General features: G+C 40.4%; 1 protein-coding gene across 1 annotated transcript in view; it reads left to right on the top strand.

Moving 5' to 3' along the window:
* The window catches only part of itfg1 (integrin alpha FG-GAP repeat containing 1), a 136,223-nt gene that overhangs the window by 47,079 nt on the left and 65,503 nt on the right, over positions 1-23,641 (top strand). Inside the window, exon 10 of the mRNA XM_020080272.2 lies at positions 9,692-9,843. Within this exon, the coding sequence (XP_019935831.2) occupies positions 9,692-9,843 (152 nt within the window). The remainder of the gene's footprint in view (positions 1-9,691; positions 9,844-23,641) is intronic.

Genomic DNA, 23,641 nt, shown 5'->3' with positions numbered 1-23,641 from the left:
TCTGTAGAAGCATAGTGAAAAAAGTTGTTGACATATCTTTAATTTGTAAACAACAACATGTCAGTTCTGTCATATTGTATGTTAACTAGTTAGTCAGTTGACAGAAATGTAAATGACAGCAACTTCAATTGACTTTAGGAAATTGTCATTGGGTTTGTTTTAGTTACATATATATTATACAGCATTTAATGAATTATCTCTTGTTTAATCAACTAATCAAGAAAATTATTTAAAAAAGAAAATGGTCTCCAATGATAATTTCTCATTAAATCTGTAAATCATTATCTTTTTGATCAAGAAAATGATCCACAGATTGTTTTTGGAAATAATTGTTGCAGGTGTACTAGTCTGGTCAACAGCTGCTCACAAACATGAATCCAAATAGGTTTCCTACAACCCATGAATGAATCATTCCAAGTGACTGACTCATATTAGAGAGATCTGATCTCTTGCGTCTGTGGTCACTGGCAAGTTAAGTTCAGGCAATGTTTGTTCAAACCACCACTGTTGCCTTTTTCAAGCTCCATTCAACCTCCTTTGAGAAATACCACCTCATCAGTGGCTCTGTTGCGATGCCAGAGCCACTGTTTCTCGGTACAATGGCTGTCTATTTCAGGAAGGCATTAAATATGTTGCTCTCTGCAGGGGGCTCACGATTTGAAAGACATCGGGGGCCGATCCAGCAGGCGTCATTTTGTTTTCGGAGCAGTACAAGATAGAAGTAATAGATATGTACACACACGTCTCATAAGATTAACATGCACATATGTGCGTGGACATGTTCTCTCACAGTTGCCCTTACACTCTCATAAACACACACACACCTCCTCCACCACCACCACCTACGTACAGAACCATCTTGTGTGATTCTTTTCAGTTGCATCCTACCAGTTGGCAGCAGAGCCTGGTCCTTTTTTTTTCCTTCCTCTGCCACCGGAGAACTAGCTTCCACTTTTCTTTCAATCCAAAATAGAAATATTACAGGCTTATCTGCATGTCCACCCCCACACACGTGTACACAAAAGATACACACACACACACACACATGCACAGAGATACACATACTCACACTCCTTATGGACATGCCTTCTTTTGTTTGCCTGTCAGCAACAAAAAAGGAAAGATTGAAGGAAGAAGTGAGTGAAAGAGTGTCAAAGGAAAGGGAGGTAGGGGAGGCGGAGAGAGGAGGACTAACAGGCACTGATGGATAAAGTGAACACATGTTGTGTTCTGTGCCGCTATGTGTTTGAAAGACAGTCATCACTGTCAAAGAGGGAGACATGCGGAGAGGGAAGGGTGGGTGAAGTGAGGAGGAAAGCAGCCTCACTCTAAGATGCACTGCTTTCATGGAAATGGTGACAATCCCGACAACCGCATTCAACAGAAAATACCACATACGTGCAGTTAGTATGTTTCTCTGCATCACAGTAAAATTATCTAATCAGGTTGTTGTTATTTGTGGTGTAAACACTCTCTGAGCTGTAATTACATTTGATCTCACATCATTTGTGGGTGTGTGGCTCAATAACAGCGGCTCCCCAGCAATGTTAATGTGGCAGGGAGTCAGCAGATGTCTTAGCGAGAGGTACTGTATCTGCTCTCTGACATGGATAGAGAAAATAGAAGGAGAGATGGAGAGAAATGGAAAGAAAAAAGGAAAGTATAGGAGAGTGGACAAACAGAAAGGAAGGAAGAGGAAAGGCAGATTAGAGAAGGAAGTTGAGAGAAGGCAAAAAATAATCTTGCCGTTTTTCCTTCATGGCCACTTTGAGAGGAGTAGCCCATCAGACAGAATGAGGGCGGGAGATGCAGAGAAGAGGAGCGGAGAGTGAATAAGGCAAATGATAAGTATACAGGCAAAGAAGTGGCGAGCTGCCTTTGGGTGTGCATGAAGGTCCCGCTGAGTAGAAAGTAGCGTGTGTCCATAGTTCATTTGCAAACAGCAATTCACTCTGTACTTCCTGCAGTCTCAGCTAAAGCCCTGCCTGTACCTCCGCTCGCAGAAGCTCCAGGACTCTAGTTCACCATAATGGAGGAAACCGCAGGGGGGCTCCCAGCACCTCTCTGCCTCATTTTGTTTAGTCGCAGACTAACACACTGATCACATTTATTGCACTCTGGACCTTCCTTCTTTTATGTTCTGCTACACGACTGAATATAGCCACAGACAGTAGTGAAGTTGTGTGCCTGTGGGTGTTACATCTGTCTAGGAAATTGTAGCATAGAAATATTTAAAGAAAGGTGAATGTCTGAGAGCACTTCTTTAAGAATAAGCAGTGAATGTGTCTGGGCACATGGCATATGAGTGTATATTTCAGGTTCATTGCTCTTTTCCAGTTCAGTACAGGAATATTTATGTTGCAGAGCTTAAGAAGGTTTTCAGTTTTCATGGAGCATTCTTACACACAGTCCACAGGACTATATTTTGTGGTGTCTGAAGACAGGAGAAAAGTAATTACACACAAACTAATGTCCTTAATATCACTGTATGTTCTTAAACAATATGTAGGAAGAGCAGCATGTTCCCATTAATAATTTGTGCTGTACTTCCATTGTTACTCATTCAGGAAACAATACTGATTATATTGAGTTTGAGCCAATTCTGTTCTTGGCTTCTTTCAATTTCAGTTGGGGTTGTTTTTGTATGCACATTTCTTTGCATATTTGTTGTCTTGGAAAAACTCAGACTATGCGCTCATGCAAAACACACATGCCGCCCTCATGAAGGCTGAGCCAGATGCCTACTGGTGCTGCCCAGACAGTGCAAGGGCAACCAGTATGAGCCAGACAGCTTCCTCCCAGTCATCCCGGTCAGTCGGTGGCCAAAGAGGTAACACTGACAGCAGGTAGCAGCATCCCCATCCTGCCCAGCTGACAGGAAGACATATGGTCTCTCTCCACCACTGGCTCTTGACTGTATTTTTTTGTTTAGATTGACAAACTATGGCCCTATTTCCACCTGGTAATAAAATACAATCTGTATCTTGGTTTTTGTGGTTAAGGACATGTCAGTGCCATGTTTGGTAGTTGGTATATGCTGAGTCATTTAATACGGATGGGAAGTGAATCAAAATGAACAGCTGGGTTTAATGAGATGAGATTGGAACACAGATTTGATGACCAGCATTTTGGTTCCAAAATGATGTGCTTTTCAATATTTGGATTCATGCTCTACAACAAATCTAATTTGAGGAACAAACAGTAAACAGCTGGACTGGGGAAACAGATGTGCCATTTGAAGGAACTGTCCAACGATGTGAGGGAATAGTGGCATAGTTACATTTTGATGAGAAATCATTGAGTGATTTCTTCAGTTTACCAAAATGGTGGACACCCTTGTAACCATTCTCATGTTCACAAAAACACATTTAAGACTTCCCAGTGTCAAACGAGCACAGTGTCGGTCCATTATGGTGATATGCTGCGATTTTGACCTGCAATTTGACCCAGTTGCAAACCGCTGCTGTAGTTTATTCGAGGACAAGGAAGACATGTTAAACCCGTACTGAAAACCGGGGAATGTGGAGCCAATTGCATGAACAAATATTGAGATATGCATTCCACATCCAGACAGACGTTTGTGAAATTAGTAGGGGATTCCTAATGCTGTTTCTTTATTATGTTTCAATATTTGGTACCTGTGCTTTAGTATTTCAGAATACTTACAGAAATATATTGCATCTTCTTATCAACTTTTACTGAAAATAATGTCTAACTGAGACAATTCTGGAATTGCAGACCATATTTTACTGTCAAAAGTGTCAGACTGCATCTCCCCCAAAAATGTCATTACATACATATAGAGCCATAATCTGAGCCATGATCGTTCGGCTGCCATGATTATAGCAAGAATATAACTGAACCTCTGCTTTGCTGAGAAGCAGTCATGTGCTCTTCCCACGCACTCGTTGGTTCAGGCCCATGCTGTCTTTCAGTGCCAGTTCTAATGTGATGAGCATTACAGTCATTATATCACTGGGATCATAAAAGCCATTGCTTCATTACAGGCCTGTTTTATTCCCTTTATTTTATTGACTTGGACAGCCTTGTTGTCTGCCGATGTTACAGCGCCTGCCCACATTGCACCGTAAACTCATCTCCCACCTCCCACCTCCACCACAGGCCGCCCGCATTTTAATTTCTTGGCCTAATGAAGCGGGATCTCTCTCCAGCAAGTTGAATCAATGGGAGTCTCTGAGCATGCTGTCGCTTTTTCACTTTAGTCGTCAGTAAAGCCAGGAAAGTGCTTTTATGTTGGGGGGGGGGGGGGGGGTTGCCTGTGTTTGTGCCCCTTCTGGTTTTCATGTGTGCTTCTATATGCAGGCTTCCATGGTTTGTGTGTGTATATGCATGCAAGCACGTGTCACAGTGAGCTGCCTGCACACGCTCTGTTTTCCTGCTGTTTGATAAAACGACATTTGTATGCAGGATCTTTCTCCTCACAACCATTAAAGGTATCAGATTACCTTGCAAGTGCAAATCACATCATTTTCTTCATCTCCATTAACTAGGTCATTTAGATCTCTCCACTAACACATATAAACACACACACGCATACTTGTTTCTCAATATGTTAATATGTTGACATTTGAACCAACGAATGTCAGTATCGAATTATTTAGACCTTGGAACACTCTGTTTGACAAGGAGGACGTTGGGCCGCATATTAATCTGCGAAGAGACACACTTGACATTATTGAAATGATCTGTTATATTTAGTGATTAAATGTCAAATCTTCTGCGGCCACAGGGGAGGGACTGCTTCATTACTTATTTAAGGAACTCCTGTGTCAGGTTGGCTATTCCTTGCAGCTTCACAAATAAAAAATGAATTGATCAGATTAAGAAAGCATGACAATCATAGGTGGTGATTGTCTCTCCCCCCTCCCCCAATACTGCTGAGCAATAAAAACAAAACAGGGTAAACACGGTCATTTTGCTGAAGGGAAAGTGCTGTACATTACGACTTCCCTCCTCTGCTTCTTTGGGAAAGACTGATCTTGTGACTTCCAATTTGCTGCTAATTAAACCACAATTAAATATTTCATTATCTGCTTTTGTTCTGCCATATGTTCGCACAACATGATCATCACCTATGATTGTCATGACGTAATATCTGAGAGAGACAATCAAGCGTGTTTGCCAGGAAACAATATAATGTATCCATTACTGTGAGACAGCCTCCACTAAAGTATGAGGCTTAATCTTGTTGTCCTGCCTGATGAAGCGTCTCTCAATCACTTTGAATACCAAGTGTGCCCTTATGTTCACATATAGTTTGGGTATCATTGTTTCTGTATCTGTTTCTCTGATATTCCTGGTCATTTCTTCTTTCCATTCATCCATCCATTATCTACACAGCTGCATGGCGAGGGTCAGGGTACATCCTGGACAGCTCACCATCATATCGCAGGGCCAACATACAGAGAGAAACAACCATCACAATCACATTTACACCTACGGTCAATTTAGAGTCTCCAAACTACCTAACCCCAATCTGCATTTCTTTAGACTGTGGGAGGAAGCTGGAGTAACTGGAGAATCCCACGCAAGTATAGGGAGAACATGCAGACAGGGTCTAAACCAGGAACCTTATTGCTTTGAGGCTGCAGTGCTCAACAGCACACCACCATGCTGCCTGCATTTCTTCTTTATTTTACTCAATTTCATCATCTTCTTAAAGTACCTGTACCTCGGCTCTTTCCCTTGCTGCAATGCGGTGATGAACTTCTACTAAGACACTATAGTTGCCTTATACCATCAACTATCTTGCCGTGCCTGAACAGACATTTCTTTAACCTGACGCATAATAGACTCACTGCGTGAGTTTGTCTATATTTTTACACAGTTCACTACATGCTGTTGTTATTCTCCACGCTTTTCCTCTCTCCTCCTGTAATCAGCATTAGGACAAAAAGGCAACAGTCAGTACACTGACTGCCTCAGGGTAAACACCAGCACAGCGGTCTGCTGATAAAGCTGACGGCCAGCAAAGGCCTCACTCTGTCCTGAGAGAAAACATCATGGCAGCACTGAGCACAGACCAAAGGACTTCAGTTTAAAGATCGACTCACCAGTGAATTCATGTGCCTTGTGGACTGAAGAGCAAAGAAATTGAAGATGTAGCTGCTTTGTGAAAACATGGCCACCTGCTATGTGAAAATAACCTTAAATGGCAACTAATGAATAGTTTGTATTCATGAGATCAATATATATCTGCAGTTTTTCAAGCTAGCACATCCTGAATGTGATGTTTATTCCAAACCATAGTTTATTATATTGAAGAGATACTGGATTTTGGATTGGATCCAAATGTAGTTTGGATTATGAGCTGTCACTTGGACCTACAGTAATGTATCATCCAAACTATGTGCATGTCTCTAATTTTCACCCAATTCTTTCCTATCTCATATCTTTTATTACTTTCTCTCCCCCGCTATTCCTCTCATTGGTTACTTTCAGAGTTAATAAAGTCAATGGAACCTCACCAGGAACTATAAATAACTGAGATTATTTTCCCCTGGAATGTTTTTAACTGTGGAATAATGGTTCCTCCTCTGTCAGTGTGTGCCAATGTGAATGTCTATGTGTGCCCATGTAGCATTGTATTTGCTGGCTACAAATGGGCCTGTAGCAGCCACTCGGGTCCCCTCACTTCTCTCTGCCAGCCACTGCACATTGGTCATTTCCAGAACTCCCATCCACTCTGGATTGCAGTAATCAAAGCCTCATATTATAGCTTTATGCCCATATGGCAGGTAGTCATCCTCTCAAACCACATTTTCACATCACATCACACACGTCATTTAATGACAGCTTGACTAGACAGTGTTGCATTAAAGCTCCAAGTTCATTCTTAACCTTTAAAAGAATATTCAAGGTTGGTCTTGGTTTACCACTGTTTATATTACACCATCTGTATGTAGATGTGTATAGTCATTGTTGTTAACTTACCTCAGTCAGTTCAAGTCACTCCCTGTCCAAACCTATGGAGCTAAACTACAACCCTTTCTTTATAAGACCATGAAGAAAAAAGATGGTGACAGTACAATTTCTCAGTAAACCCTTCTTTGTTGGCTGAGTCAGACCAATTATCCTAATTGTGTTGATTCATCAAAAGATTACTATGAATCTCTGAGGTCGGGGTTTGGAAATAGCAACCTTAGCAGGGTATTCTTCTGAGGCATTTCCAGATCAGATGGGATGAAAACCCCTCACTTAGTTCTGAACAGCACCAGGGACTCCACCCAGTTGGACATGCGTAGGGAACCCCCAAAGAAAGGCGCCCAGGAGGCATCTTAATCAGATGCCGGACCAACTTAACCTAGTGATGTGAAGGAGCAGCAACTCTATTCCAGTACACTTTACCGGGTCCTCTAAGTAGCACAGGCATAGGCCTTCTCTAACTGCACAAATTATTTATTTATGTGTAATTCATACAGAATGGTCAACTCCCTTGTTCCCCTCAGCACTCTCAGGACTGAACCTGAATTTCATCTCTTAAATCTGAGATGTGGAAATGGGTTGAGCCCCACCACCACCATGACTACCAAATGTATCTCCACATCAGGGCCTGTGGTCATTAAGTTTGTACAGCTGGTTTGGGAGGTAACTTACATGTGCTACATCACCGTTTGTGTGATAATTGTAAAACTAATTGATAATAGACTGTGGTTGTCTTTCTCAGACATGCTGAACTTATTAAAAGCCATTATTGGTAGCTCTGGTGAGTTCCCTCTGGCGACTCTCCCATGCACCTGCTCTCGCTGTTTAGCATTCATGAATACATTAAATCTCCAGTATCTGGCCAAAGGACTCTCGAAGATACAGACACAACACACACACTAGTTTGGTAGTGTGTATAAATATTTATATATATATTTATGTTTGCAACCAAATATTCCAACACACATCCACAGTGATAACCCCCTTCTGGTATTTTTAGTCAGTGATCTCTTTGTTGTGAGAAATTGCTTGAATGCCATTGGGAGAAGGACTTGTACCCCCCCTGTTCAAGAGAAGTTACATTAATTGACACACTTGGGTGATGAAGTTGCAATTCAATTCAAGTCTCCACTTTGTAGTTACTAAATAATTCTCACAATGTGGCAAAACCTTGCTGAAAAGTTCACTAGGTCATTTGTTGTATTCTTTAGCTTCTCTTACTCAACCTCTAAGTTATGTAAAATTGCGACTATTGAGTGCCTGAGATCCAAATTTAATTCTCATTATAGAGTTAACAATTGAGTGCCTATTATTTGGTGAATAGTGAATGAGTGAACAAGGCATTGATTTCAGACAAAGCCCAACACTGGTACTGTATGTGGCAAGAGCTGGAGTATAATTAGACTCTGTTAGACTATTGAGAAACAATTAATGTACCAAACTGAATGTACTGTACCATATGGTGAGACACGCTTCCTTGGAATTGCTACTTATGATAGGGTATGATAATGGTCTCCCTCTCTCTCTGTCTCTCTCCTGGTAACCTGTCCCTCTCTTGCATTTTTCAGTCTGAAATTCACAGGAGTTGGATAACAATTCATTGAATTGGCACTAATGAAAGCAAGGGGACCGTCACTGGTTGGAACCCTATTAAAAATAATTCACCCAAAAAAATATGGGCAGTTGAATAAATCTTTCTCCTGTAAAATGAAAACGAATAGCTTCTTCATGTTACCTTCACCATCATCTGGTGGAATTGCAGAAGACACAGTAGGAGAGAAAGGTGTTATGACATAAATGTTGAGAGTTAAGGCTTAAACCTACTAGTGTGTTTGAGAAATGATGCAGCTGCTCGGTGAAATAGCATTCCTATTAAGTGAGAGGCGATAATGGTCTCAGTGAGGTCTTTTAAAGCTCTGTCTCCAGCGGGCTGTTTGTTTTTATGGAGTTTAGTGCGTGTATCTCCTCACCTTCACTACTTCCCTCTGTAAACTTCAGTCAGTTCTAGCATTAGAATAAGAACCCCCTCGATGGCCTTGTTACCACAACATTTAGATTGTCATGATTAGGGAAAGATGCTGTGTGTGGGGGCTTCTTCAGTACCTGTGTCTGATGCAGTGCATGACTGCACACAGAGCAGCTGATTTTCAAACACAGCCTTGCAGGACTATTATGATTATAATATAACTGAACAAATATGAATATAATGTGGCCTGAGTTTGTTATTGGTGTAAGTCAAATCATCATCAAATCATCATGGTCATATATTGCTCTTTCTCGGGATAAAACACTAAAGAGAGGAGTTGCTAATTCGATGATTTCAGCAAATACTATGTGTAAAAACTTCATTCTAGCCAACAATATGACCAAGTACAAAAACCAAATCTCAACAACAGTATAATGGCCACCACTTCAAACTGACCTAGTTTGCTTCGAATCTAACATATAAAGGGCCTTTTCTGGTAACGTAGTAGTGCCTGGAGAAGTTGGTATAGGCTGTCCAGCAAAGGATAAATGTGTGTTGTAAACAGTGACACGTAAGACAACTATATATATTTATATATATATATAAATGCTGTTGATCAGGAGGTCAGGTAAAGGGCAGGTGATTTTTTTCTCAGGAAGACAAACACAGGCTCTGCTCATCTACTTTTTTTTCTTGTGCCCTCTCACATTGCCACTCTCTCTTTTATTGTACAGGCGAATTCTGATCAGTTTCATTATTTTCTGGCTGATGTCATTACAGTGGGTACCGATACTGTCAGATTTCCAGCAGAGGGAAACAGTTTGGAGCTTTGTGCCAGGGAGCCTCAGCCAACCCCTGGCCCTGCACCTTGGAGACTACAACCTGGATGGCTTCCCTGATGCCCTGGTGGTCCTGCGCAACACCAGTGGCAGGTAGGGAAAAAAAATGCACACACTCTCACCTAAGCTTCACTTAATATTTTCTCTCCCAAGTCTTCAAATGGGGTTGTGTTTGTTGGTGAGGTGTCTCGTAATCATTTTGGCCACACATAACAAGTTAGTGTAAGTTCTTAATTTAAGAGTCTGTAATGTCTGCTAAGTGAATGAGATATTGCTGAAATTAAACTAATCCTTACTTGGCAGGGTTTCCTTGGAATCCTATCAAGTAGGTCTCTGAACCCCACTCCAACTAATCTTTTCAGTACCATGCCTGACTTCAGGAGTCACAACTGTGTGTGCCGGCCCACGGCCTGCATATGTAGGACACAGTTCCATACAAACAGCGTTTGCAATGTTATTACCCCAGTTTCAGGAATCTGATGCCATGAGAATCATGGATTTCATGCAAATCCATGTTCTCTCCGTTTGCACTCCCTTAGTTCTATGAATTTGTCATGTAACATTCCCATTTTGATGAGATTATGCTAACTAAAGTATTCTAGCCAAACGCAAAATTGAATTGATTGGGATCCTAATAACTGAAGATGCATTCTTAAATGGCTTATGGTAATCTGGTTAGCTTTCAAAACTATAAATGTGTTTTTCCCACGAGATGACACATGCAGGGCGGATTTACTCATTAAATTACTGTGAAATTACTGTACACGTTGACAAATTCTCATGCTCATGGATAAACATGTCTTCGTTTCAAGCAGTCGCCCAAACAATGTGATGTTTATAACTTTTCAGTATAAGTTGCCAGGCTTAACAAAGCAGTTGACTTCACAGTTGGGCTGCACATTTTAATGCAGATACACATGGGCAGAAAATAATTATTATCCAAGCAACATCTATTGCACTTCCGTCCTGGGAGAGGGTTCCCTCACATAAGGGCAGAGGAAGTGGCACCTTGTTGTTAGATGGGCTATACAAATAAAATTTGATTGATTAAGCCTGATTAAACCCCATTTTACATTTCAACCCCTGAAAAATAACTCTTAATACGACAGAACAGCAATATATTCAGCAACAAGTAGTTTCCAAGCTATAGATTGATTAAGTCTTCTCATTAATAAACTGTAAGATATTATCTAAAGCCCAAATTAGACATGCATTTGTATGATAGCTGTTGTTTATGGCGTTCATGGCAGTGTCCTTGGCTGCAGAATACAACAATTTTAGAATGATTTGCATTGAGCGAACAGAATCTGACATTGTAGTATAGTAAAGAAATGATTGCATCCAGTTTATTAGAGCACCAACAGGGACAGCTAAGGGGAGTGTGTTCTTCAGTCTACAGACATGACAACCGATAAGGTTAATGCTTACAGCATGTGCTAGGACATAGCCACCATGAACACTTGCACTGTGTGTGTGTGTGTGTGTGTGTGTGTGTGTGTGTGTGTGTGTGTGTGTGTGTGTGTGTGTGTGTGTGTGTGTGTGTGTGCGTGCGCGCGCGCGCGTGTGTGTCTGTGTGCATGTGCGTGTGCGTGTGCGTGTGTGTTTCGAAGGACCTATGTGGATTATCTGGCCCCAGAGATGAAGATAAGATAGCCAAAAGGGTCAAGCCTTATTGTGCATACTGATTGTTCCGTGTGTATGTGTGTGCATATCTTAGAGAGTGTTTGAGTGCTTGCTCTGTCATAAATAGAAAGATGTTGACTAAGAGGTTCAAAAGAGTCACACGCATGCACATTTGAACCCTACTTTCTTGTCTACTCTCTATATAATCATTGTAAGTCTGGTCAGGCTTAACTCTTCATGGTCATCCTCATCTAGAAATGACCTCTAATCACACAAGCTATAGCTTCACTCTATTCCTTCCCCTTTCTCAATTTCCTTCTCATTTTAAGCCAGAGCATTTTAATCCTGTGCTTGGCCCCATCATTTTTGTGGAACTCCAACAGAAACATTCAAAATCACATCATCAGCATATGGAGGAAAGATGAGGATGGAGGGAGAAGGGATGAAGAGAGGAAAGGTCAGGTTGATGAGAAAGAAGAATGGTTTAAAGGTTAGAGGAGTGTCCCAAGATGCCTCCCGGTTTGAAACCCTGAGGCAGTAAAACCAGACATCTTTCTACCAACGTGCACCAGAACAAGGCGAATGAGTTCCAACGGTATTGGTTGTTTAACTAGCAACTTCTTTGATGTTAAGAGCCATCGAATTAAGTAGAGCTCCCACAAGTCAATGCGGTCTTAGTAATTGTGATCTACAAAGGAACAATGTTTCAGAGGTCGTGTTTGAGTGGAGAGATCTGCTTGTTTTTGTTTTTCTCCACACATTTAAAAAAAAATGCCTCCTGTCCTCTTTCCTGCTTTGAATTCAGCTGCACTCCACACTCTGTCCTGCACCGGCCTTCGCTTTGTCTTAGATTTCCTTCTAACCAAATGCTCTCTGCTTACTAAATATTTGCACAGCCCTCCGCTCTATTTTAACTCCCATTCCCTCTCCATCCCTGTCCTTCTTTCTCTCTCTTCCCACTCGATCTATTCTCCCTCGTCCTTCCAACTAGTTATTTATAGCTGTATTTCAGATAAAAGTCCTGCCAGTCTGCGTCACCATCAGAAAAACAAATGCCTTTTTAAGTGTTCAAAATAGGAAGACGGAAGGAGAAAGGGTGTGAGATGAGATTAATTGGGTGGAATCAATGGAACAATGAGCAGATGGAGAGAGCAGGAGGAATAAATAGAGCTGGGGGGTCAGAACTCATTTTCTGATGCAGGTCAGGTTTGTGGAACACAGCTGTAACCAGTGGTTTTGGTTATATTGCCTCATATGGAGTATTATTCATCTAATTAATTCATTTTGGTTGACTTATTTTAACACATGTATACACATACAAATAAAACCATTTATGAACTGCTGAATGTACAGATGATACAAGATAAACTCTGGTTTCAGAAAATATTCAGACCATATTCTATGCACACTTTTTTGTTTTAGATTGTTGAAATTGCCATTTTTTCTAATATAATATTTCAAATATATAAAAAAATAAGAAATGTAAATCTCTCACTGCAAACGATCAAGATTGTTGTTGCTGTAACGGAGCATATCATGGTCAAGTGTTGCCCTTTATGCTTTTAATTTCCATCATATGTACCCCGAACTTTAGTGGGGTCCATTCTTGGAAGATTTAATTGACTGGACGTATTTTAGATCAGGCAAAAAAGTAATTTGTGAAGCTGTGTTCCATGTGTGGATTCGAAGGAGTTTGGAGCCACCTGTACACTTCCTTGAAATAGCCATCTTTTCAAACTGAGTTGGGTTAGAAAGACCCTGATCACAGTCAAGGTGACAAAGAACGCAATGGCTACTCTAACAAAGCTTCAGAAGTCCCCTGAGGAGAAGGGAGGACCTCCTGTATCAACCGTCTCAACTCAGTGGTCCTTGGACAAAGAGAGCATTTAAAAAGATTCCTTGATCTGCTGAGGAAACAAATTTAACACCAAACAGAAGCATATGTCTGGCAAACAGCAGGCACTGCTCCTCACTTGGCCATCCTGGGCATTGCTGCATTGAACTAGGGGAGTTGGAGCAGCTGCTATGGGGGCACTTCTCATTGGCAGGAAGAGGGTGACTGGTCAGAAGTGAGGGAAAGATTAAAGAAGCCAAATACAGAGAGGTCAACAGTTCACCTTGGAAAACAACGACCCAAAGCATACAGCCGGGCTGGAGTAGCTTTGGGACTCCGTCTTTCCATGAGTGGAAATAACAACGCCTAGCTGCATAGAATATCTGTGGAGAGACTGACAGTTCACAGATTATTTCCTTCCAGACTGCTGGAACTTGAGAGGATCTATCAAGAAGAAAAAGATAAACTGCCCAAATCCAGGTGTGCAAAGTTTGTGGAGACTTACCCAAGAAGCCTGGAAACTACAATTGCTGTTAGATGGGCTGATACATAGTAAAAGTCTTTGTAAACAATGGAATACAGAAAAAACATTCTGGCTTATTGAGGGTAGACTGGTTGGCAAATCCAATTAAAAATGAATCAATAACACAATAAAGTATGCAAAAGTGAAGGGGTCTGGATACCACGTCCAAATATTCTGGAGCCATTTTAACCAGCCATCCAATTTTTAAGACTTGGGACTGGGGCGATGGCAGAGTCCAGACGCTCATTATTTGTATATAATTTTATAGTACACGCATATATTGGTTAGTTATTCATCCATTATTACTTGCAGTCCCACTCACACTGCAACCTTTTCCTTTAACTTTTGTTCTATTGAGTACTGCATTACTTTTATAAACTATATATACAATTATGTATAATTATCTCCAACTATACAATTATCTATAATAGTGAAGCTGTGACTCAAGCTATTTATATGCAAAATCCTAGCCAGGAAATATGACAGCTACATCACAATTAGCATTATGAATTAAGTTCAGTGAATAATAGAGATTATTGTTATCGTTACTGCTTTGCTTGATTATTGAGAGGAAATATGCATAAAGGAAATAACCTTGTCAATCATTAAGAAAGTAATCCACCTGGTGGTTATATTTTACATACAGTACAAACAATACAAATGTGCCCTTTTGTAGATATATGAGCTGCATGTCGGTAATACAGTACATTAAGGCCACAAATAAATGTTGCTGCAGAGCACAGTGTCTCACTGCACTCAAGTGCAGCAGCATGTAAAGTGAAGCCAAATGCAACAACCACAAACCTATTACTGCTTTCTTTTTCTCTGCTTCCATCTTAACCTATAATATTGTCTTTTTTTACAGTACCATTATCACTGACCATAAGAGCTTCAAAATGACTTACAGTCCTGGTCTGATTTATTAGCACCCCTGAATTTCTGGTCCATAATTCAGAATATCCCCCAACTTAAATGCAAATGAACCAATGTTGTACAATCAGAATATAACTTCCAAGGTTACTGAACAAAAAAACTAAAGTTGCATGATAGTCTACAAAAAATGTAATCATTCGTCAACAAAATAAAAAAAGAACAGACCTGTGCTTAATTTTCAACATTCACATGATCTGCATTAATTCACAAATGATGGTTTTAGTGCATTAAAAGACAGTGAATCATTAACGCTATTATAAAAAACTCAATGTTACAAATGAAAACGTGTTGCAAAACTACTATAGACATCTAGAGAGCCTCAGGATGACCTGTAAGCAATCTGTTGGTGGTTTCAGTTCGTACATACGCCATTCAGGAAATCAAATCATGCTCCATGGTCAAAGTGCAGGGAGGAAACCACTATTGACAGAAAGAGACACAAAAAGGCAAGACTTGTGTTTGCTAAACCTCTTCGTAGATAAGTCTCAGTCTTTCTGGGATAATGTTCTTTTGATAGATAAAACCAAAGTTGACCTGCCTATGCTAAAACATAGTTCTATTATGCTGTGGGCTGCTTTGCTGCCTGTGGTACTGAAGCCATTGAATGCATCAAAGGAATGATGAAATCAGAGGACAAGGCATTAAAGAGTGAAATGTGTAACCTGCTATCAGAAAACTAGTTGTGAGGTCAAGGTCTTGGGAGTTTTTCATACAAGTGTACGTCCAGCTTTTCAAAAGAATGCTTGAAAGGAAAAAGATCGACTCTTTTAACCTGGCCAGCAATAAGTCCTGACCCAAATCCCATTGAAAACCTTCAGAGAGCTGAAATCTGCCATTGCAACAGGGTCTGCAAACTTTAAAAAAAACTTAAGTGCAGAGACTAAAAGCAGAGAGTTGCAATAAGCTTCTAGACCAGTGGTTTCAAACTCAATCACAGAGAGGGCCAAAATAAAAAACTGGTACTACGTCGAGGGCCAAACAGGGTCCACATTTATTGAACAGGATAGACAGGATATTGGATAAAGTGCAAAAAGAAAACATATTTAGGTCGGCTACATTCTAATTTTATTTACAAGTGCCAGAGCCAGATGTTTGGCATCCTTTCTTAGCTGCCAGTTCATTAATGTTTGTGGTTAGGTTCTGTGCTGTGGAAACTCTCAAGATGGAGTGAAGGTGTGCATCTGTGAGACGACTCCTGTGTGGGTCTTTGTTCATCTTCATCAAAGAGAAAAGCGTGTGAGTGAACTTGACGGGGCACAGACAGCAGCACACAGGCGCTGGGATCTCTGGAACACTGGAAAAATAACTTAATAACACCAAATACTACGGCATTGCGCACCGTGGCTCGGCCAGTGGAGCCTGTGCACTCCGCCTGGCTCTCTGGCCAGAGCGAGATGGAGAGAGAAAGACAGAAGGAAAAAGAGAGACAGATAAGGCTGAGAGACACGGTGAAGTTGACGGGGCAGGCACTGGGATCTCTAGAACGCTGGAAAAATAATTTAATATCATCAAATACTCGACGAGTAAGTGGAGACGAGCCCTCACTCCATGTGCATCTAGCTGGGCTTTGCGCACTGCAGCCCGGCCTGTGGAGCCTGTGCACGCCGTCTGGCTCCCGCTCAGGGAGTTGAGATTAAGGCTTGCTCGCTCTGTGTGTGTCTAGCCGGGCAAAATAGACATATGATATTTTACCACGGGCTGGAAGTCGATTATAAGATAAATTAAGAGGCTGTCATTGTTCCCAAAGGTCCTGCAACCAAATATTAATGAAGGGTGGCAATAATTGTGTCCAGGGCACATTTTCTGTATATATAATTTAATTATAAGGCACATTCTGTTATTTTGTTTTTTTTTCTTTTCTTCAGCAACCTTGGATATTTTATTAAAATATTCTGGTAGTCTGGTTATACAAAATAGGTCCATTTGCATTCAAATTGGAGATATTGTGATGTATGTAAATGATATTCAGTGGTGCCAATCATTTTGACCAGGACGTATGATGTACAGTAGTCCTGAGAGAGTATTTAACACCTGCACCTCCTGCTGTGCTTTGGAGATACATCAGTAAATATCAGCACTTTCTAGGAACATCAGCTACTGGTCACTCTTACATTGCTGTGTGTGCGTTCGTGCATGCATGCATGTGCTATACAATTGTATGTGTCAGACATAAGCTCTTATAGAATGGGATTATCCTCAGCTGCAATCAACTGTTTTTTCCCCACTTCACTGTGGCATCCATACACTGATTAAAAAGTGCATAGGTCAGCTTTAATGTGTGATCTGCCGCCAGCGACTTAGATATAATTACATGTATGCATGTTGTCAAGTGTTTGAAAAACAGCTGTGAGATCACCTTCCCTTCCAGATCAGCACTCCTCGTAGAGCTGAGGCTTTTAGAGAGCCACGGCTGTCATCATTCACAGTGACCTGTAACATTGGCAGATGACCACCAGTCAGATGAAACCAACAGATTACTAAAGGCTATAGCTGTCTCATTTCCCCCTCAGGCACATGCACAATGGTTTAACACCCTACAATTCAGCATGCTTACAGACCACAGTTAATTACAGACATCTGCAGGACATTCAGAAAGACTACTCGATGTCAGTGTAAATATGATATATTCATTAAACTACTTTTTGGCTTGTGTTAATGCTCCGGAGCAACTTCAGAATTATTCCTTGACATTAGTGCATCCCCATCAAACTGTTCAACAACATTTCCTCTCACTTTTTATTTTTTGTGTCTTTGTCATGTTGTGCAGGTCTTTTGATAAACACTCAATGGTGCACAGTGAAGTTACCTGGTTTATCTGCGATCACGATTTTACTTTCCATGTTTTTCATTAAATTAAATGAAAAGTGAATGTTGTCAAATATTCTGTTTGACCCAGTTATCAACTGCTGCGGGAGTTTAAGGGACGTAGAAGATGACCTCCAGACTGAAGTTACTTTACCCCGCTCCTGTCGTTCTTTGTACTAAATGTTTGGTAAAATTTAGCAGGATATGCACCAAATTCGCCAATGCACTTCCCTGGGACACTTAGAAATCATATATCAAGTGTGAAGCCATTAAGATGAAGGGTTCAGGAGATATCCATTTCACATACATACATGGATACATACCGACAAAATTGCCTCGATTTTTTTTAAAATATGGATATGATTTGTTTGGTTTAGCCTCAGGGTTTTACCTTGGAAGCTGGTGGCAACAAGCTCCAGGCAGTTCTTCATCCCTCGCTGTCTTGTCACCCCATGATCAGAAATCTTCAAACAGCCGATTTTCAAAGTGTATGAGTCAGTGAGCGGCCACATGGCATAGCATTGACAAGCTCCTGCCCTTCTATGGAGACATTGTGGCTATGTCTCAGCAGCTGGATTTGACTGCTCTTTCTAAATCACTGTATTTTCCTGGTTTATCTGTTGCAGCTACCGTCATCCTGGTATCCACAATAGATACAGGCTTTGCCATCTATGTGCTCCATTGTGGAAAGAATAATTCATTAATTGAATGCTTGTCTTACTTTTTTCCAGGACTGTCTTATTGTCTCTTAAGGGCTGAATAATTAAAACGAATTAATAATGTATAACGTGCTGTCGTGGAGGTTTTCTTCTCAGAATTTTGCAGCTGTAGGATCCTCAGAAAAATCGTCCTGATGCAGAGATGTGGAATGTAACTCTTTGAGTTTTTCCCCTTTGGACATAAGAGGAAGTGGGATGTTTGTGATTCAAGCTCCTTCATTGTTTTATCTTTCTGATTACTAAAGACAGTCATGTGGTGACAACTGAACCACTGTATGAGAAACTTTGATTGAATTTACTGAGTGGCTCATAGACTCAAACTTAGCTGTGTTATTGTTACCTCTGCCAAGGATGTTATGTTTTCTTCTATTTAGCAGGATCACACAAAAACTGCACAACCCGTATCCATAAAATATTGTGGAGGGATGTTGTTTAAAAAAATGTATTTATTCTGATCCTAATAGAAAATTCCATCTGGCAATTTAAAATGTGGATTCATAAGATAATTCTAGTAAAGAATTATTTCCACCAACCATTATTGGCTCTATTAGAATAGAATTGTTGACTTAAATAAGTCAAGTAGAAACGGAAATGTTGTATCTCCTGAGATCTGACTCGGGCTCAATGAAACATTAGAGACACAGCAGCAACATTTTTCCCACCTGCTCAAATACTATTAGGGTAAACCCAAGCACTCTCTGTTTCTCTATGGATAAAGATCGAGTCTGTGTTGTGCTCTTTCAACAGCAACAGCAACTTTGTTGCTAGACCATCACCTCTCATATTTTGTGTAATTTGTGAATTTAAGATACATAAAACAATATGCATTTTGTAATTTTACATCCTTCACGTGTGTAGGTGGTGAGGTCCACAGGTATCCTCATTGTTTTGTTTGCTCATGTCAATATTTAAAGGGCATTTGTATGCGTACAGGTGTTGAGATGTCAGTCAACGTCCCCACTGTGCTGCTGCAGTTGTAGAAGTGTTAAACTTTTTTACTAATGAAGTGTGTAGAGTGTTTTTGTTTGGTGTTTGAATTAAAGTGAAGAGTGCCAAGCGTGGGCAGCATTAGCTCTCTTGCTCTGCTCTCTTAGCTCTCGTAGAGTGGCTAATGTCAGAGGAAAAAATACTGATCAGACCTTTAAATCTGCCTCCAGGCTTTTAGAGGTAAATGCCACCTACGACACACACGCTCATATAGAAGACAGATGTTATCTGTTGTTGGAAATGACAGTTGCAATAAAAAAAAATTGTTTCTGGTTTGAGCAAAAAATGAATTCTGTGTTGTCTGTGAGGTTACTGTATTGGTATCTCTTGAGTTTTTCTCACTGCATGATCTGTGCAAATTCGAGACATTAGCTTTTTACTGTAACCTTGATATGACATATTTTGAGATAACTGCTGACTTTATGATGTATTATACGTATATATCATATCTCATATAATTTGTAACAGCTCTGGATGGCTCCTATGATGAATTGCTTACATTTGATCCAGTTGGTTTGGCATCGCAATTCAGGGAGCACGCTAAAGACATTTATTTGACATACATACGTACCCCCTGTTGTCATCATAAAGTGGGCTGCACCTACTTCTACCGTTATATTAATTGTTTTGGACAAGGGCATGCGTGTGACGTCGGAGTGTTGTCATTACGGTGGGTGGTAGTGTTTTCGTTAAATATAGAAAATGAATAAACCGGTTAATATCCTCAATTTGTATTGTTTTAGTATTACTAGCAGCCTCACAGGCTTCAGGCGTATACTCAGTAGTTTGAACGCACCAAATTTATGTCCTTGTTCAAACATTACATTTGTTACATTGTCTGAGCTGAAGACTTCAAACAATCCTGTGAGCTGCTCCTGCTTCTTTTTCTTCTACTATTGTTTTAATGCTTTGTCCAAATCCAGCATTTGGTTCAAAAGTCTGAACCATCCAAAGAAGTGTTATAACACTAATACAAACTAAACCATAGTTTAGTTTGATCTGGACCAAGATCACTGGTTTGAGGCACCAAGGAAAGTACCCTTTACCATTTTGAAATTTGTTACAATATTGGCTGTGTTACATTTACAAATGTGACAAAAACTCATCATAGCGGGGGACTCTTCAATTAAAGTACTGACAATCTGACCATCCACCTGCTCTCATATTGTACAGACAAAGACTCACAGGAAATCAATAGGCTTGTGTACATTCCTTTGGTCCCTCTCTCTTTCCCTCACCATAAATTAGTACATATCAGAATGTTTTCTTGAATACCACCAGAGATGCTTCCTCCATGGAAACACATAATGCCACCCTTGAGAATAAAGATAACAGCCCCATCTTTGCTCACCCATTTACTTTTAAAATTAATTAAGCCCTCCTGTTAAGGGCTTGAGGCTCTTAGGGATTGAGCACGAGAGGGACAGTGTATGTTCAGTATGTGTGCCACAGAGAGGGAGATGGAGAAAATATGTGTTTGTTTTGCCAAGGCTATGTGAAATATTGTAATTTCTGGAGAAAGGGAGGCGAGCTCACTAAATGAATGAAAACTTGAGAATGTAGTCAGTTTTCTGACTGTTCTGTTTGGAGGAACAAGTCATCGTACAGCACTGGTGGCTTCTTATTCAACCACAGTCGACACTGAAGATAAATTATGGATCCTCTAAAAAGTCAGCAAAATCCCCAGATGTTCATATAATGGGTCTTTGTTGCTTTCTTCCTCACATAATTGCTGTTTTTCTCCTTTGCTTTCCATTTTTTTGAGAGAATGGAAAAACAATAGTGAACGCTACCACTGGAGGAGAAGGAAACAGAACAAGAAATTATAGGATTATTATATAATGTGTGTCCCTGAGCGAGCTGTTGACTCATCCAGACAGATTAATGAGGAATGCATCCTAAACACAACAGCAAGTTTCACTGATGTCCTCCTCTGCTGCTCAGAGCAGTGCAGCTTTGCTGCTCCAAAAATAAAGTTTTGGTTTCGTCTGTAAAGCAAAATTTATTTTATTGCTGAAACTAAAAACTCTTTTTGTGATTTAGTTTAGGATAGGATACTAACCCCCTAAAGCTTGTAGCAGAAAAACCAAAAGTGTAGATGATTTCACATTCGGAGCAACTAGGATCGTTTTCACACCTGAAAGTTTGGACCATGGTCAAAACCAAGTTACATGTACAGTACATGTATCACATTGTGATGTAGGGAGCGAACTAAAGATTTGGGTAAGACATGTGTACACTGTGTTGTCATCACCTATCTGGGCTGCATCAACCTAAACGTGACAGTGATTGGTTTGACAGTCTAAAGTGACATGTCTGAACATGAACAGGTTGTCAATATTAGGCTGTCCTTCCATACAGTTTATATTTTGTCAAGTGCACTACTTTATCTCTTCTGTTCTGTATTATGCATGTGTTTGGATTGTTTTTCATTTCCCATCATTTCATCAAACTACAAGGTGTATTCATTCAAACAAATGCTCGATCAATACACTCAGATACACACCAATTACTAGAAACTGAAATCTTTACAGTGTAATTTTATATCCACTCAGAAATCTTTTTAGGTGCAGAGATTAGCAGAAACGTGTCTGTTTGCTGGACAGCTGTTATGCTTTTTGTTGGTTTAGTTTGTCAGCTGGAAGCAGTAATTGGACTCAAACTAAATGTTGAGCAAGTAAATAAGAAATAATTTGCTCTATTCAAAGGAATGTGTTTAAAACAAAACAGTGGTTATCTGTAAAGTTCAGGGATGTTTTGTTCTGTTAACATATCTATATTGAACTGTGTCCATTGCATTTACTTAATGATGTATAGAGCATGGCATATGAAAGAACTTCTCACAGGCTGCTGTTCGGATCTGATCATGGCTGTCCTCATGACACACATTCCAGAGCCCTGAAGCTGCAATCCACTGCTGAAGAGCTGCGCATTATTGAAAGTTAATTAATAGTAAATGTGTTGCGTGTCCAAATTGCAGAAAATTATGAACCTTTGGGTCCACAGCAATGAACCCCTCAAATGAGAAGTCGATAGGAGGAACGGTTCTCGAAATAATAAAATGAATTAACTTTGGGCAGTCAGCCTTCTCAGTTAGAGCAGCTCACATTTGGAACAGTCTGCCAACATCCATCAGAGACTGTGGTGCATTTTGTTCATTTAAATTAAATTAAAATCGTGGTTAAAAGATAATTAAGTGTGTGACTATACATTGTAGATTTAATTAGCCTGAACATGCTTTTATGTTTGGTGTTCCATGGGTTATGTATCGTAGTCCTGTTTTTAAACATCTTATGTGTTCGTTTGAGTTTGCATGTCTCATTTATTTTCTGTAGTTATTTTCACACCTGCTCAGGGACAACCGTTATTACCCAAGATGGCTAAAAAGGCTAATTTACAGAAATATTGACTAATGTGCATTGTCCCTATAATTCCAAACAGAATAAATAAAATATGTGAAGGACAGATAGACAAACACCTGAGCAAAACCAGACATACACAAAGAGAAAGCTATTTAAGCTTTAAAGTCATATCGATTTGATCCGATAGTCAGATGTGTGCTGTCTGCCTCTCTCCAGTAACCAATATTAGTGTCTGCATTTCTTTGTGTACCCCATTTACATCTGACGTTAAAATGTGTTTTGAGCATAAGTAATTGTAGTTGTTTGCTCACCGTTAAGAGTCAAAATGGAAGCACTTTATCTGTCGCTGTTACAATAATCGCTAGGTAAACAAAGCCTCCAGCATGTAACGTGATTTCCATAGCAGCACAAAGTGTGATCTTGACATTAGTGACTAAATTAGATGTAGTCAGTAATGAAATGACGTCGATGGAGAACAAAGCTCCTGCAGCTTTTTAGAGTCCCCTGCTATGATGACGGTGACTAAAGCGATGATTCCCTGAAGCAAGATGTGGTTAGACTACAAGACTATTTTTATATACTAGATCATATTTTAGAGCAGCCGCCAGCCCAGCCACTCTCTTTATTCAGGTAGACTTGGAATTCACAGGAAGACATACACTCACACACACCCCATTCATCCAGTGCCCTAAGGGGGACAGAGCGTCCTGCCGGCTGTGAGTGTTTGATGTTGAAACGGTCCACCCCAGCTTCATAAGAGCCCCCTATCGCAGGAGAAATGGTGTAAATGTCACACTCCACCCTCCACTGGGCTGCTGTGCGTGGGGGTGTGTATGCAAGAGTGTGCATGTAGCATGTAGCCATGCATGTTGCAGTATGTGGTGCGAGGGAGCTATTTCTGTAATACGAAATTAGGTCACAGATGGAGACGGCTGAATTCAAGTGATATCTGTTGTCTACACTACATGACAGCACATCCCAATAATAAGCGGTGATCACAGATAGTACTGATTGGATCCATCAAGATGCACTTTCAGATGTCACGTGTCTCTGACGGTGTGTAATTCAACAAGAAGACAGGAAAGGCCTCTGGGGGATGTGACAC

Source organism: Paralichthys olivaceus, chromosome 1, assembly GCF_024713975.1.
Source record: "Paralichthys olivaceus isolate ysfri-2021 chromosome 1, ASM2471397v2, whole genome shotgun sequence".
In the NCBI taxonomy this organism is placed as follows: Eukaryota; Metazoa; Chordata; class Actinopteri; order Pleuronectiformes; family Paralichthyidae; genus Paralichthys; species Paralichthys olivaceus.
This window is presented reverse-complemented; position numbering and strand designations above follow the sequence as displayed.